At 47.6% G+C, this 17,056-nt stretch overlaps 1 protein-coding gene across 1 annotated transcript in view; it reads left to right on the top strand.

Moving 5' to 3' along the window:
* MTMR12 (myotubularin related protein 12) overlaps positions 1–17,056 on the top strand; it is a 59,345-nt gene continuing 42,289 nt past the window's right edge. The window contains exon 1 of the mRNA XM_032470634.1: positions 1–207. Within this exon, the coding sequence (XP_032326525.1) occupies positions 40–207 (168 nt within the window). The 5' untranslated portion in view covers positions 1–39. The remainder of the gene's footprint in view (positions 208–17,056) is intronic.

Here is a 17,056-nt window from a genome sequence, read left to right as displayed (position 1 = left end):
CCGGATGCGGGCGGTGCCGCGGCAGCCGCGGCCCTGGGGATGGGCGGAGCCCCCGCCGCCAGTGCTGGTGGCCGCTGCGAGCGGCCGCCTCTGCTCCCGCGCGTCGCAGCTTCCCAGGGCGGCGGTATGCTGGGTAAAGGGGTAGTCGGCGGTGGCGGCGGCACCAAGGCGCCCAAGCCCTCCTTCGTGTCGTACGTGCGTCCCGAGGTGAGGGAGGGGGAGCCGCCCGGGCGGGGCGTCGGGCTGGAGCCGCCGGGGCGAGGGGCGCCGGGAGCCCCTTCCCTTCCCCGCAGCCGGGAGGGCCGCGGGCGCTTCCTGTCCTTGTGCCGGAGGGGAGCAGGGCAGGGTGAGGCCCGGAGGGGCACGCTGGGCCCCACGCCAGCCCTGGCGGCACGGGCAGGCAGGTGCCCTAGTGCAGGGCCCGGCTCGCTGGCGACCAGGTGAACGGGCCCGAGCGGGGAAGGTACTTCGGCCCGGCACGCTCCTGGCTACAGTGGAGGGGAGCTGGGGTGTGGGGCACCGCGGGAGGGGAGGGGCTGGTGAGTCTGGACCCCCGTGGGGACCTCCCCAGAGCCTGCAGTCGGAGCGGGTCTGCCCTGCCCTTGGAATTTCTCAGTGAGTCTGTAGAGCTTGCTTATCTCAGCAGCTTGCTCCTGAGAGTGCTGTTCGATGTCGCTGGCGGGATACCGTGCAGTGCCTCCTGCCTCCCATCAGCACTGCGGGGAGCAACTGTGGGTCGGTCCTGGCCTCAGTCTCTGTCTCTCCCTTGTAAATTCCCCTCTGTAGCTTTCCCCTCCCCTTTCATTTCACCCCCTCTTACTTTACAACTGAAGTTTCACTGTCAAGCTCATTCATTCGTTTAGAAAATATTTTTTGCGCTCGTACTCTGTGCCAGGCACTATTCTGAACGTTTGGGGTGTACATCAGTGAACAAAAAAAAATCCCTGTTCTCCCGGAGCTGCTTTGAGGGAGAGAGAAGTGCACAGTAGATAAAATAGGTGTATAAGTAAATTATTTGGTGTATTAGAAGTTTAAAAGTATCATGGGAAAAGAAAAGACCCCCTTTTCCTCCTTTGCTGAAAATTTCAGCAAAGACTTGAAGGATGCTTGGGATCCGAAGGAAGAGTAGTGCAGGTAGAGGGAAGAATCTGGAGTGTTGGAGGGGCATCGAGGAAGCCTGTCTTGCAGAATCCTGTCGGTGAGGGGGAAAGTCATAGGAGAGGAGGTTAAAGAGGTTAGCTTGTAGGCCAAGCTGAGGGCTTCTTGAGTAATAGCTCCCAATCCAAATAACTGCTTAGATGCGTTCTCATTTAGGATTTCTGAAGGTTTTTTTTTTTTTCTGCTCCTCTCTCAGCATTTTAACAGCGTGCAGCGTGCAGAGGCACTAACAAACTCTTCAGCCATCTTCCCACCTCTGTAAAGCCAAGGCAGGTGAGCTGTGGTTGAGAGGTCTTGATCAAGGGCTGCTTCTGTAAGACCACCTGTAACCTGAAGTCTGCGTATGTGTTTTTAAATTCAAATGTGTGCATTTTTCTCCTGTGGAGAGTCCTCTTGAAATAGGTCTTGTTTTTAGTCCTGATTTTAAAATAAAAACCATTTCCTCTTGTAAATGCTTGATAAGGAGTCAGGGTCATCTTGAATTTTCAGCAGGTTCCCTTATAGTATTGAGGGTGAGTAGTGTGGTCAGTTTCTCTTTGTGTCTTTTTTATTGCACCCAGGTTGAAATACAGCTGATCTTTTAACCTCTCCTCTTCAGTGAAATTAAACTACAAGTGGAAGGTCTGAAATGTGGCCAGAGTTCAAGAATGTTCAAATTTTTTATCCACCAAACGCACATGTCGTAATTAGACATGTTTTTCCTTCTTTGCGCACAGCGCCTGCTTTATTTCCTTTGAGGGATAATTAGGGAAGGGGAGTGGTTCAGCCTCAAAATAAGCTTGAAGTGGTTACATTTTTCAGATCCTTATAGTTGGCAGTTTTGTTTTCTTGCAGTAAAATAATGCTTTGTAGACACTATGCTTCTTTGTTGAAATCTGTCTCTAAAAATATTTTGTAACAGAGAATAAAGTTCTGACCTAAATTGTGGGTAGTTTTTAGAAGATAAGCAAATGAGGAGGTGAGAAAGCAATTTGTCTTTAAGGACGATGTAGCTTTTGCTAGCTATTACAGTATCAGAAATGCAAATGAACATGTTTGAGGTGGAGCTTTTGTGTTTCTGAGCCTTTGAGAGCACTCGGTCTGGTAAACTTCTCCTGACTCATGTAATAGGAGTCCTTCAGAACACCTTTCTGAAGACTGTCATTCTATTCCTTTCCTTCATATTGCCTTTATCTTTACTACCTTTTCTGTATGTTTTCCTGTCACTTACTTCTTTGTGTGCACTTTGCTTTGGGAGCTGGGAAATCCCAATTTCTTAGACACCTTTTTGCTGGTAGATCACTGAGCTGCCAGAACAACCTTCATGCCTTTTCTGTGTGAAGTGCCTTATGATACCTGTGCTGGTCATGAACTTGTTCTTGTCTGATCAGATCTGGGAAGGTTCAACAGTAGCTGCGTTCTGTATGCCCGAGAGGTTATCAAGAATCAGGACTTTCTGTTAAAAACAGAAGGCTTAACTGGATAAAGTATTTGAAGATGATGCCTTTAAACATGATAGCTTTTTTTTCCCCCTCGTGATCAGAAAGGATTGACATTGGATACCCTAAAATGAAGGGTAGGAGTTAACTTCATCTGTTAAAATTGGATCTGTGCCACAATAACTTGGGCCCTTCTGTCACTGATTCTTCTAAATCAGTGAATGTGAAAGTTAAAATCTTGAACTATAATTTGGGACCTTTGGTCATGTTTTGTAAACTCTGCCCAGAGGCTTGCAAATTAGGAAAGAGCTTAAATGAGAAGCCAGTGGCTCTGGAAGCTGAGGTGAACAGGAGGGAGAGATCTGGGCCTGTCTTGGTAATACCTGATGGCTGGTACCTGAACACATCTCAGCACCCCCATCCCAGCTTAGCACTCAGGCTCAAGGTGCAAAGGATGTGGGCGCCTTAGTGCAGGGAACCCTGGATGCTGAGCTCTGCTTCAGGGAAGCGTTTGGTTATAGTTTGGGTGCCAGATCCACTTCTCTTGTTGAATAAAATACCTGTTTGAATTATTTCAGAAGCCATAAGTGTTCATTGTAGAAAAATTAGATAATATAATTAAGCAAGCAAATTTTTTAAGGAAAAATTATAAGCTTATGTTAATTTGGAGTATATCCTATCAGATATGTGAGTAGGTTTTTTTTTTTTACCAAAATGGGATTAATATTGCTCATTGTATTATTTTGTAATATGCTTTTTCACCAGAAATGTATTTTGTATAAGTCTTTCCATGTCAATTGTTAACCTATAATGTAGTTTTAAATTAGACCCTTTTTCCTCAATAGAAACACACAGTGTGATGGGGAGATGTTAGGTAGCACAAAGAGCCCAAGAAAGTGTTGTGGTTTTTAAATGGTTTTCTAGTTAGTCACCTTCTCTGGTGCCGAATGACAGTTCTGATTCTTTAAGACTACCAGTTCTCTGCTCAGTTGAAATTGTGAGCACTGCTTTGAGAATTGATAGTGGTTAGAAATGCTTAGTATCTGTACCTGGCAGCTTGTACACAGAGGACCATCAGGTGATCCTGAGAGGGAGTTCTGATTTAATAAGAGCCGGTTCCGTTGTGATAAGGAAGCTGAATAAAAGCTTCAGGGTGCTGCTGTGTTGTTCTCTGAAACCGAGACTAGGAGAAATTCAGCTTTTAGAGTCAGCTGTACTTGTCCGTATTTGTGTGTATTCCACATATGATTAAGATGTTCTTTCTAGTAGAGTTTAGATCAGTGTTTGACTTGAATGTACTAGTAATAGTTATTAATTACTTAGTTTTGGATTTTTTAGATTTGGGAGAGAATTTAAAGGTGATCCACTCCACCACTGTATTCTTCCTCTCTTATGTAGATGTGGCCCTGCAGGGTTCCGTGTGCTGCCCAGGGCTACAGTGTTAATGCACAGCTGTCTCCTAAGGAGAGCACTGCCTGTGGCTAAGCCAGACCTGCAGGAGCTCAGGGAAGGTTTTGTGTAGATGTTGAGGGGAAAAGGTAAGAAGAGTCATGAAGGTTGAGAATGGCCCCAAAATCCAAATTTAAGAGCCATTCAGTTGCCTAGTCCTCATTCAAGGCTGTTTCTTTTGGTGGGGAGAAGATATGACTGCAAGTATGTATCAAATTTTAATTTAAAAAAATGAGAATTTACTGATACTTATTAGCTCTTCCGTGTCCCAGAAACTGCTTATACAGTTAATTTGTTTGACAGATAGTTATTCAGCACCTGCTAGTACCAGGTGCTGTTCTAGATGTCGGGGATCCAAAACCGGTGAATTAATGGAGCTTATTTTTTGATGGAGCACTGTGGTATTGGACTCTGACTTTCAGGGCTTTGATGGGTGGATGACAAGAAGAGATTGGCTTATCCCCAAACAGCCCTCCTTCCTTCTCCTTGCAATAAGAAATAACCTTTTAAAGCAAAATCTAGATCCATTACTTGAAGTCTCTATAACTTTTTCTCCATTCCAAAATAAATTTTTATGGCAGAATTTTCTCCTTGAGCTTCGAGGTCATTGACGGTGATTAAACAGGACATTATGGGACATTAAAAGTTCTTCCTAAAATGACCACTTTCTTAATTGTGGCTTTAGGCTGATGATCTGTCTAGAGCTTCCGCTTTTTCTCTCCTGCATGTGCTTCCTGCGGCATCTCCCTGGGTCCTGTCCAGCACTGCGCAGCTTCTTCAGATAGAGCATCAGAAGATATCATGAGGCTGTTGTCAAGCAACACTTCCTGCAGCCCATCAGACAGCTGCCACCGGACAGCCCCGTCTCCTCTGCACCCTACTTCCGTCTCTGAAGTTAAAACCAGGGCTGCTGTCAAAGTCTTAGGCTGTGGGGAACCCAAGCTTAGAAATTTAGAGCTCTGGATCCTTCTCTGAACATCCTCCACAGAATGTTTGCTGTTCTTTGACTACTTCCACATTAAACCATTCTGTGTCACAGCGTGCTTTAGAGAGAACTCGATTTTTAGGGGTCAAAAAAATTTTTTTAATCCCTGTAAAAGATGTTTACCTTATTTTTATGATAAAGACAATGTAATAAAGTTGTAGACTTTGGGAGTGAGAAAAATAAAATTACCCTTAATTATTCTACCCTAACCAAAGCAATTATTTCCACTTTTTAGTATGTGTAGGCTTTGTATGTGTATATCATATGGTGGCCATGGTAGTACGTATGAAAATTTAGAGCCTGCCCCATGGCTTTCGTGTTTGAAGGTGACACCGCTGATTGCTGTCAGCAGGGCAGAAACAGTTATTTCTCCAGCAGGAAGCTTTCCTCAGTTTGTCATCAGGTTTCTTATCTCAGTTCACATGTGCCCTTTTTGAGTGGGTTTGCAGTTTAATAAGTCATTTAAGATGAACCTCTTGAGACAGATTAGCAGCTAGGATTGAGCTGGAATAACTCTTCTCACCTCTTACCTAGTGTTGTTCTGAAAGGAGGAAGAGGGGCAGGAGAAACAGAGAGGGACTTCAGGAGGGAGCACAGCTGTCCCGAGCGCTTGAAGGGCTCCGGGCCTCCCCTCGCTCTGGTCCCATCTGCACACCTGGAGCGTCCCACTCCGAGGCAAGCAGGCACTTCATCGCCCTCCCTTGCTAGCTGTGCGCGAGGCCAGTGCACTAGGCCTCAGTCGTATTTCTGCCTGAAAGATGGGACTAATAATACCCGTCTAGCTGATAGATGTACGTGAACGTGTGTGAACATCACCTGTGGCTGTGCGCGCACAGCCCTTTGCGGAGCACGTGGCGCGTGGGTAGCCTTCAGTGGGTGTGGGCTGTCCTTGCTACTGTGATTCAGAAGCCACTCGGATGGTCTCAGAAATGACTTACTCATTAATCCTAGAGTCCTGAAGTCTCTCCCGGCTGGAGTATTAATGAAAGTGGACTATTTAGTTGTTGTGGTTGTTGCCATGGTGTCACGCCAGGAAAGTTCACTGGGTGGTAACTCTTAGAGTATTTTTCACTATCTCTGAAAGTTTCCTTTCCTCTTTTCTTTGTTTCTTTATACATTTGAAAATGATTTTGTTCAGTTTAAAATTCCAACCTAATGAGAACATTTTGTAGTGGACTTTTTTCATTGTTAACATTTGGCCTTTGACATTTTGCTGGATTCATTCTGTGGACTTATTTTTCCCCTTCCCTCGTTTCTGAATCTCCATCATAGGCCAGGTTTTGTCCACTTATCACATCTGATCGGTGATTTACTTAAGATATTAGTAAGTGAAATCATATTACCTCTGGGAGTAGTAATTCTCTTTACCTATTTCAAAGGCAGCTGCCAGACTGGGCTGTTTTGATTTTATATGTAAATGCTTTTGCCTCCTGTGCCCCTTCGACATTCCTTGTTGACCTGCCTAGTGGGCAGCCTTTCAGAGGTGGCGTCTAAGCCATCACTTGTGTGCTTTGGGGAAGAGAGGGGATTCAGCCATGAAAGCAGGGCTTGTGTATGGAAGTCCTGGCCACAGTGGTGAATAGTTTGAAGTCTGCCTTTCCCTTGTAACACATTGCCAATCCCAGTTTCAGGCACTAGTCCTGAGCTGCTGGGCTTTTTGCTTTTGTTTTAGTGAGGAGAGTTTTTTTAAGATTCCTGGGAATATCTTTGAAGGGAGTGAACTGTTTTTTGGATAAAAAATCTCACTGTGTTCCTGCCTTTTCTCTAGACATGAAATTGAATTCCTGTTTTGCTTTAACCCCTTGAGATGCACTTCCCAGCGTGACTTTATCTCACCTGTGGCACTGGATGCCCATCTTCCCAGCAGGCTCATTTTGCACCTGAGAAGAAATGCCATGTCTCCCCAGCTCAGGACCTGGCACGTGACAGGTGCTCAACACCTGCTAGATGCTGCTATTCCTGACCGTAACGTGAAGTGGGAGAATCACTGGGTGTGTAACTCTCATTTGCTAAGCACTGTGTCAGAATTAGAAATGAAAAGGAAAAGCAGTCTGTGCGCTCAGGAGGCTCACATTCTGCTGGAGAGATGGCAAGTCGGCAGATGGCGTGACGCGCGGAGGTAGGCGCTGCCTGTTGATGGTGGCGGAGGAGGGTTGCCGTGCGATGCTCTCGGGCTGGCGGGGAACCCACTGCGGCACCTGCGGCTGCGTGGGACTTGGAAAGGGCAGCATTGAAGTGGGCTCTGCTGTGGGGAGGAGGAGGAGGATGCAGTGGGCAGACAACAGAGACAGCTCAAAAGGCTCGTAGGTGGGCTGAGACCAGGTGGTCGGAGCGTCTGTCCTCATCCTTTATATAATAAGGTATGTGCGGGTGCAAGTGAGGCAAGTCCTGAAGAGTCAAATCCAGGGAAGCTGCTGGGAGGTGCGGAGCGTTTCCTCCGTTCTGTGGGTGCTGCTTTACCCTGAGGTCAGTCTGGCTCTTGGTGAGCCTGTAGGGAGCTTCTCATTTGCCCCTCTTCCCTCTTGCTCCAAGACCAGGGGAAAGCTCCTGCCCCAAGGCTCTTAGCCCCTCGACTGACCTGGTGTTTACACAGCAGTCCTGGGGGGCACCGGGAGGGGAGGCACAGGAGGCAGCACCATATGTTTCTGCAGCTGCAGTTGGTCACATCAGTTAGCTTAAATGATAGACTCCGACAGCACCATGACTGCCACCTGCCATCTCTCTTCTAGCACTTGTAACATTCCAGTGCTACTGGAATTAAAATGTAATGTGGGGGGTTCAGAGCGTGGCTTTGGACTTAGAGCTTTCCTGCCTGTTGTATGGATTTAGGCTGGGTGTGTGATTTCTCTGAGTCTCAGTTTCCCAATCTGTGAAATGGGAGTAAAAGCCAGTAAGAGTTTTGTTAGTCTTGAGTAAGGCCACCCGTGGAAAGTTGCTAACACGGTTCACCTTGGCAGGTGACAGTAACGAGGTGCTGACTGCCATGGTTGCTGCTGCTGTTCACGCTGGGAGCTGCAGCTGTGTGTGCTCTTCATGTGTTCATTCCTTGGGCCACCAGGGCAGGTCCTGATGCGGAGACTTGACCTGCGTTCCCTTCCAGCGTCGGTCTCCCCTTGCACACTCAGAGGCTTGTGGAGAGCCAGGGGTGCCATCCCTCTTGTTGGACCCTGCTGTAACCACAGTTGGTGCCTTTTCCATCTGCCCTCTGACACAGTTTTATTTTTCAGTGAGTGTTTTGATGGATTTCCGCTCTGTCCTCCTATAACAGTGTCTTCCCTTGTCTCCAGGGCTTCCAGGAGGACCTGGGGTTTGGGCAGCGTGTTAGGTCCTGGGCTTATACCTCCAGTTCAGCGCCACTTCCCTCCTTTTAAGTCAGCCTTCCCATCACGTGTTGTCCAGACCAGTCACAGTCCCCAGGGTGTCCTCTGTGGGGAGCCTCTGTGGTGCTCTGTCTTCATTTCTGTTGCCTTTCTTCCTGCTAACCTTTCCTCTCATGCCGGGACCACCGACCACAACTGCTTAACTGGTCTCCACCTGCTGCTGCTCCCTTCTGCACCCCTGTTCCCTGGGCATCACAGACAGGACATGTGTAATTTTCCTATTTAGGAGTCCTCCATGCTCCTGGCCCTTTCCACTGGTCCAAGTCTTAACACACTCCCCAGGCCCACCGCAGACTCTACCTGCTTCTGGCTTGTTGAAAGAGCAGTAGCTCGGACTTGGGGCCCTGGGCTCTGGCCATCTTTTCTGAGTGTCCTTGAGGGAGCCCCGTTACCTCTTTGGGTCTCATTTCCTGATTTGTAGACTTGGATTAGGTAAGGGTTTTAAAATACATTTTATGCAAGGAACTGTTTTTTGTTTTTGTTTTTAAACACCATGGTTCTTTGAGAAACTTTCAAAACACACTGTCCCAAGTCCAGCTGTAGAGACTCAGCCACACCTGGGGCGGGGAGGGGTGGGTACCTGCTGTAGGAACCTGCATTCTTCTCAGTTAAGTCTGATCTCTTCCTTCAGCCCCTGCTGAGAACTGCTGTTTCAAATGAAATCATAGAGGAAACCCCAAAACAGAGAAAGGCCAGAGGCAAGAGGGTGTGAGAGGTACCGTCTGAAACACAGCAGCCGGGGCAGGACCAAGGCTCCTATTACTTCAGCCTCTGCTTCTCAGATCTTTCCTGGAACTGGCATCCTCCTCTCTTGTCCCGTTGTACAGGCCATCTGTAGCTCTGGGTTTTTGGTGATGCTGTTGAGCGTTTATTCTCTACTCCTTTGTGTGTAATTGCTCTGTGTCTGTATGTAGCTCTTATCTCCCCAGCAGAACTGTGAGCGCCTGAGGGCAGGGCTGCAGTGTGGCCTTGTGGCGCTCAGGGTGGCCTGCTAGACATGGCCTGGGGCCGTCCCTGGAGAGGGCCTCAGAAGGCAGCCAGGAGAGTGTCACTCAGAGGTCATTTTTATTTCTCCTGCAGGGAGGTTTGGGAGAGTTGAGGTTGAGAACTGCGTGAGGAACCTCAGTGTGGTCGCTGACTCTGCTCTTGGTCTTTGTGTCCCAAGAGTCGGCTCTGGCATGAGGTGCTTTGCCTAAAAATACTCCTTTTCGCTGTCACCGTTGGTGCTTAGTTTGGTAAACCGGAGAGGTAAACCAGCGACCTGCATGGGTGCCTGAAGCCCAGCTGTTCCCCGGGGTGTGTCTCCGGCTGCCCTTGACTTCCTCCGGCAGCGCCTGTTCCAGCGAACGAGCAGTGAGTGAGCGGACCCTGTTGGCTGGAAGCAAGCCAGCTGCTTCGGGAGGTCAGACCTGTGGGCTCTGAGACTGATACTGCTACGTGGGCCTTACCGTTTCCTCTCTGGCTTGAGTTTCTTACTAGGGAGAATCTGATTAAGTGTTTGTATTATTTAAAGGCCTGGGGAGTGCCTGGCAAGAATGATCCTTGCTGAGAAGCCCGAGGAATCGTTTCACTGCACTCAATAAATGATGAACTGTCAAAACAGGTGAGGGCTTTAGTTTGGGTCTTAGTGAGCAGTTACTTTCTCCCTTAAAAAACCTCTGAGATAAGGGAAACAGATCTAATGTGAGGGAAAGGATTTAGAAGGGACACATGAGTGAGTACTGCTTAGCTGTTAGGGTGAGCACACTGCCAAAGGTTGTTGCCCCATTCCCTGTCCTGGGACTTTTTGCAGTTGAAGGAACACTTGATGGTATTATTTTGTAATAGGAAAAGCATTTAAGATTGCTTGCCTGGGGCTGAGGGTGGACAGAGGGGTTGGTTTTAAAGTGGGGAGTGACTGCTAATTGGTACAGAGTTTCTTTTGGGGGTCATGAAAATGTTCTAAAATGGATTCTGTTAGTGGTTGTATAATTCTGTGAACATATTAAACACCATTGCTTTGTACACTTTAAATCGGTGCACTTTAAATTGTATGGTATGTGAATCGTGTCTTAGTAAAGCTTTTACAGAATCAGAAGTACTGAGTTTGGTGTCCAGACTCCTGAGAGTGAGCTCTGGCTTCACCATCTACTTAGCTGCAGGCGCCTGGGCACATTATTTAACCTCCTGGAGCTCCATTGGCTTTATCTGCAAAGTGGGGATGAAAATTCCTTACAGTTGTTGTCAAGGTGAATGACATGGGACGTGTGAAAGTGGACATAGTGAAACCTCCGGCAAATTACATGTTTATGCATCTGAGTTAGACATATATTTTTGCGGATAATAGATGCTTAGTCTGAATTACTCTTGAGGGTTCCCAGGGGTTCTTGAGGGTTCTCGGCCAGTGAAATGAACACGTATAGTGGCTGAGAACTGATTTGCATGATGAGTAAATAGCAGAGTCCTTCAAGGCCAGGCCCCAGGCTGCCCCGTATCTGTGGTCTGGAAGGTGGAGTCCAGACGGAGATGGTTCTCCTCTTACAGCATGTCTGCGCCCAGCTTCAGGTGCTGCTCTCTGACTTGACTGTTGCTTGGACCGACTGCCAGGGCAGTGTATAGTTAGGAGAGTTTAGCCGTGGTCAGCGGCAGCGTGGTAACTGCTCAGGCTCTCAGGGAAGTGAGCCTGCCGGTCAGCCTGGCTCAGAAGGGAGTGAAGGCCTCTGGCCAGGAGGAGGGAACCAGCAGCCCTGGAAATCAGCTCCGGGAAACAAATCCTATTCCGATTTCTCTCGCTTCCTAGAACTGGACAGTAGAGAGATTGATTTAGTCTCTAGTCTATCCTCAGTGATAAGGCTTTTGATTTAAAGTCTGTCTTTGAATATGCCCTTGCCCTATTGTTGAGACTAGAATGTGTTTCAGAAAACCAGCTAAGGGCAGAGTGTGTGAAAAGATCAGTAAAATCTTTCACTAATCATATACTTAGGTAATAATTTTTATTTATTTTTCAAACTTGAAAAATTAACAAAAAATTTTTATTGAAGTATAGTTGATGTACAATATTATATAAGTGGCAGGTGTACAATATAGTGATTCACAGTATTAGGTAATAATTTTACTAGGGCTGTTTCTTTAATCTCTTAAGAACTATGTTTAGGATTAAAGAATACTACAGGATCAGAATTATTTGTCTCTTTGTATGTTTTTACTTATGCATGCTTTCAGTAGACTTCTGTTGGCAATTTACTACCTGTCAGGAGTTGTATGCTAGGAGTTGAGGCTAAAAATACACAAAAGTACAGCCTCAGCCCCCAGTTTGCATCATTGGTTGGGGAGACAGACAAGGTGAGAGACTGTGACAGTACAAGAAAGCTTTGCAGAGAACTTGAACCATGTGGGCAGTGGATTGGACAGTGAATTGGACAGGCAGGACTCGGGGAGAGTGGATCGGGTGGGCCCTGCGCATGCTCCAGGGGGTCAGATGGAGGCTGTGTGGCTGTAATCACGGGCATGTGCATGGTGATGGTGGCCTGGAGTAGAAACAGCGGCAGGGATGGACAGACGTGGACGGGTTCTGTGCGGAGAGCAGAGCAGGCAGGGTTATGAGAGGCAGGGGAGAGCCGAGAATGGCTGCGGGTGGATGGCGGGGCCGGAGTCCAGAGGAGGACAGCAGGTTAGGTGAGGGGTGGGGGGAAGAGGTGACCTGACTCAGATGTGAATTTGGAGGATCTGAGGGACGTTCCAGCGCAAGGCGCCAGGAAGCTGTTTGGGTGCCTGGATCTGAAGCTCTGAAGAGAGATCTGGAGTAAGGAGCCATTTGAGGGGTAGGGGGTCCCCAGCATATGTTGTTGGAGAGCTTCTCCGTGGAACAGAGGTCCTGTGAGAAGAAAAGAGGACCCTGCCCAGAAGGGAGATGAGGCGGTGCAGCCAGACTGAGTGTGGGTCATTTGGTCCGGAACTCCTTTCTGCCGATTTTCAGATCTCAGTCTGAACAACACCTCCAGAGGTAGCAGTCTTCGCTGGCCCTCTGTGAACGCAGGTGGGTGTCTCTGCCGTGCTCCCGTTGTGTCCCCTAGTCCCGGCACAGTGCCACATGCACCTGTCCCATGCTCAGACTCCTGTGCGCTCTGGGAAGGCAGGGGCTGTGTGTGTGGTCACTTCGGCATTTGCTGTGCTGGAGTAGAGCGGTGCGAAGAAATGACAGTTCAGTCGATGACAGAGTGTCTGAAAGGCAGCGGGGAGGAGATTGTGTCCCTGGGGAGGATGTGGTCAACAGGTCTGGTTTATTTTAGTGAAGAGCATGGCGCTGGGCAGGCCAACCCAGGCTCCAGTCTTGCTTCACTTAACCTTGGTCAGCCTCATTTTCCTCATCTCTAAAACGGGAGCAGGAGTGGCAGTTAAGAGTTGTGAGGATTAAACGAGATGATGGCGTAGAGGGAGAATCTTCTGCAGGTGTCTGATATTTTTTGCGCTGGTTACCCAGTGTTCTGGTTGTTATTTTTTGTCTGAACGTCCTGAGGACAGAAGTCAATTTTCATTTGTCTTTTTATCCTGGGCATTTGGTATTTCGGGTACTCAGGAGCTGTTTTGTTGAGATGAATGGTATCTATTAGAGACGGGTCACCTTGTAGCTCTGAGTAACCAGACATACAGCTTGAGTGTTGACTCACTGGTTTCGCTTCACAGGCTCATTGGAGCCCTGTGCTTTGGGCCGCTTCTTCTCAGAAGCAGAGTTCAGAGAGGAGATCAGATTGAGACGTTTTTAACACAGGGCCAGCTGTATGATGTGGGTTCCGGTGGGCATGTCTCCGTTGGGCTGCAAGCCTGCTCCAGAAGGGGTGGCAGTTCTCACATCTTGTCCGGCACAGACATAGCGAGAATGGGAGTGCTTCTGACCCCGCAGAAAGTGAGTGATGGATGATGTGGGGGCCGTGGCAGCTGGCGTCCCAGGAACTGTGGATTCTCTCAGTGGGAGCGGGAACACACGTAGCTCCTTTTGATCTGTGGGGTAAAATGTGCGGAAACTGGACGACGTGCTGCTCATGCCCTTATCCTCTTTTTAAATTAAATCAAACAAACAAAAAGAGCAGCCATAGCATTGAGGTAAATGTTGAAATAAGGAGTTAAGCAGAAGACCCCAACCTTGATCGTGCCGCTCTGGCAGAACTACTCTCTGTTTACGTTTGTGCTGCTGTTCTAACTGAATTCAGGCCACTGGGATACCCTGGTTTTGGAAACCTGGACGCCCTGTGAGCAGTGCCAGCCGTCTTGTTACTATTCTTTTATGCCGCAATAGCGAGCTTTGTCCAGACTCAGATGGGGCAGCGTGAGGTGCTGCACAAACCACAGAGGCCGTGTTTAATGCCCCATTTGTTGAAAATTTGCATCACTTTCAAATGAGTTCCTTTTCAGGCCTCTCGCGGAGAAAAGTCTGTCAGCATAACTAGTAGAACCAGTTCTGCTCAATTATTAAAGAACTGTACTTTTCTACCTCCTTTTCTGACAAATTGAACATGACACTTAACTGGGGTCAGTAAGGAATTTTATCCCACAGGTCACAGCTCTGGAAGTAAGATTGGGACCTTTGTTGATTAGACAGCTGGGCAGGGAGTGGCAGAGTTGAAGGATAGTGGGATAGAGGAACAAAGGATTAAGGGGGACTCTGGGCCCTTTTCTGAAATGAGGTGACTGTTTAAGAAGCTCCCACTGCCTCCAAGAACAGGGATAGTGCAGGGGCAGCTGTCCCCGGGTGCGGGTTGAATTGCCTGCGAGATCTGGGAGGACTCCAGGCCCGTCCACGGCTCTTGCTCTCCTGCAGTTCTTACTGACAGGCTCTACGACTGGCCTTTCTGGATGGATAGCACCTACATGGCAGCCTTTAAAGGAGCGAACCGTTTCTCCAGTTCTTTACAATATGATGAGAGCATCTGGTGATGCCAGCCATATTAATGCTTAGATATTGTCTTTTAAGTTCCCATATGTTCTCTGGTCCCTGCTGGATTTATTTTAAAACCTCTCATTACTTAAAGCCATTATTAAATTACTCAATGAAATCTTCTGAGCACTTACTGTTTGCAAGGCCTGTATTGGATTCTAGGGCAATAGAGTGGCAAAAAACCAGACAGAGGATCTGCCCCCAAAGAGTTTAGAGATTGGTGGGGAGATAGACTTAAATAATTACATAAACAGATGTGAAATTGCAATCATGACGAGTGCTAAGAGGGAGGGATACGTGGGGCTGTAAAAGCCTGGTAACGGAGAAGGCTTCCCTAAGGAAGTGAGCCTTGTTCTGAGGTCTGATGGATACGCACAGTCATGGGGCACAGAGGGTACAGAGAAGTATTCCAAGCAGGAGGAACTTGGACTCAGGGTGGGAAGGAGCTTGGCAGGTCTAGGAGGCTGAAGGAAGGCCAGTGTGGCCAACATGCAGACTGAGGAGGTGGGTGATAGGAAACCATACTGGACAAGTAGGTGGAGACCAGGCCATGCAGGTCCTCGTAGGCTTTATCCCGTCATTGTCCTCGTCCCACTGATAATCCAGAGCAGACTGTTCTGAGAGGATGTAGAACAGAGAAAGAGAGGTGCACATAGGTGGAAAGAGGCTGATGCAGGTAGACAAGTTGGCAAGCTGTTGCAGTGGGCCAGGTGGGAGATGATGATAGCTTGGACTAGGGGATGCTGGTGGAGATAAGAGAGGAACATGGATTCTAGCTATATTAAATAGTAACTTTGATAGAATTTGGTGATAGACTGGATACGGAGGTGAAGGAGAAAGAGGTGTAAAGCCCCTAGAAGGGAAGCATGGGATGGTCCAGGGAAGTGTTGCCTGCAGTTGGAGCCTTTCCTGGAGTGTGGTGTACATCAGAATGTCCCCACTGAACTCTTGAGGGATGGTTGAGGTGACACTCAAGAGATTCAGGCCTCAGAGGACCCGGTGGAGTAAGTCATAAGAGGTGAGCTGTCAGCTGCGGAAGCTCCCAGGTCCTTCCCCACACAGCAGCTGTTACTCCTGGGGGGTACATGTGTTTCTTTTTTCTTTTTTCTTTCAGCCTCCGTTTGCCTCTCTGTAACACTTTTAGGCTTTCCCTGAGCACTTTCAGTGATGCTTGCTTTGACCTGGTTTCAGCTGATTCTAGCAGATACATTCACTGATCTTTCTGCCCTGTTTTCCCTTTTTTCCTTCATTCCTCATACAAGGTAGTGTGGCATCACGTAAGAACACAGACTGAGCCAGCTGCCCGGTTTGATTTCCAGCTCCACCATGTGCTAGCCGGGTGTCTTCATCTACAAGGTGGAGGCATTAGTGGGAGAAGAGCCCTGTTTCAAAGGCTTGGCTGTGAGGATTAAAGGAGTTAATAAGTAGAAAGCCCTTTAAACACTGCCTGGCACATAAGGCTCGTAGAATGTTTATCATTATTTACCTCTCAGCCTCCGTGAGGGCTGGCCCTTGAGAGTACCTACTTTGGCATTCACACAGTGGACACTGGTGATTTCTGCAGTCCCCGAGTGACCCCTGAGTCACAACGTAGCATTCGGTGATGTCAATAAGTAAAAGATTGTATTTACTCATCCAGTTGTAAAGGTCAAGTTGGATAGCCTTTAATCACTGGTCCAATAAAATTCCCCTTGAAGACAACAGCTTATACGCATTCAGAAATCGGCATGATCAGGAGTAGGGCCTCCACGTGGGAATGTCGTCATGTCCTGTAACCCACTTTAAGACCCACATCCAGAGGTGGGCTGTACCCTTATTGTTAACCACTTCCCCTCTCCTCCATTCAACTATGTTCATTCTCCCTGGATCAACAAGCAGCGGATGTTACCACTTCTCACAGACTTTGAAATAGTATCTCCATATTTGTTAGTTCTTTCTGTGTTTTTCTCATGGAGTTCGAAGAGCGGTTGTAGAAATCCGGGGGTGAGGGAGCTGTAGGACCCAGGCCGTGCATACTGTCCTTTCTGTCCTCCCTGCCTCCTCCTCCAGACGGTACCTTCCCAGAATAGAAGGAAACAAGTCCTGTCCGTGAGAGGAGGGTTTCTTTGTGATTCTTCTTTGCATGCCCTTATTTATGGGAGTCCTCTAGGTTATTTCTCTTCTCAGGACTGCTGTATATTTTGATTTGGGGGCGGGGAGTGACTGATGGTAGAGGTGATGGTGCTTATTTTTTCTCTTGAGTTGATTATCAGTAAGAATTGATAGTGAATATTTATAGTTTTGTTGAAGTGTTAACCAGAGACGGGTTAGGTTTTAGTGATGATTGCCTATAGTGTGGCTCCTTAAATTCCAGTGCTCAAGTGCTTACGCTCAATTTATCACCAACTTTCAGCTACTTAATATACTTTGAAAAAATTCAGCAGTCAAGAAAGCTTTCCTTTTGTACAGCATGCCTGAGCAGTCCCTTCTCTGGGTGTGGTGTTCTCTTAAGAAAGCCATTAGTTTACTCTTTTGGTCTTGTAGTGGGTTCAAAGTACTTTCTGTTGCAGAAGAAAAGACAGCAAATGACGAGACCTAAGTCGTTGTGGGCTTGTAGAAGACAGATCCTATTAATAGAAAAATGCCACTTCTTTTCCCATAGTTTCGATATTCCTGTGTAGTCAGCCTTACAGAATTAGGGCCTACCTGAGCAATGCTAATTGCAGGAGTTTCTCATCCACAGAAAAAAAAAGAATTGAGAAGCCTCCTGAACAGT

Source organism: Camelus ferus, chromosome 3, assembly GCF_009834535.1.
Source record: "Camelus ferus isolate YT-003-E chromosome 3, BCGSAC_Cfer_1.0, whole genome shotgun sequence".
Taxonomy (NCBI): Eukaryota; Metazoa; Chordata; class Mammalia; order Artiodactyla; family Camelidae; genus Camelus; species Camelus ferus.
The sequence above is the reverse complement of the archived record's forward strand: the minus strand, read 5'-3'. Positions and strand labels throughout refer to the sequence as shown.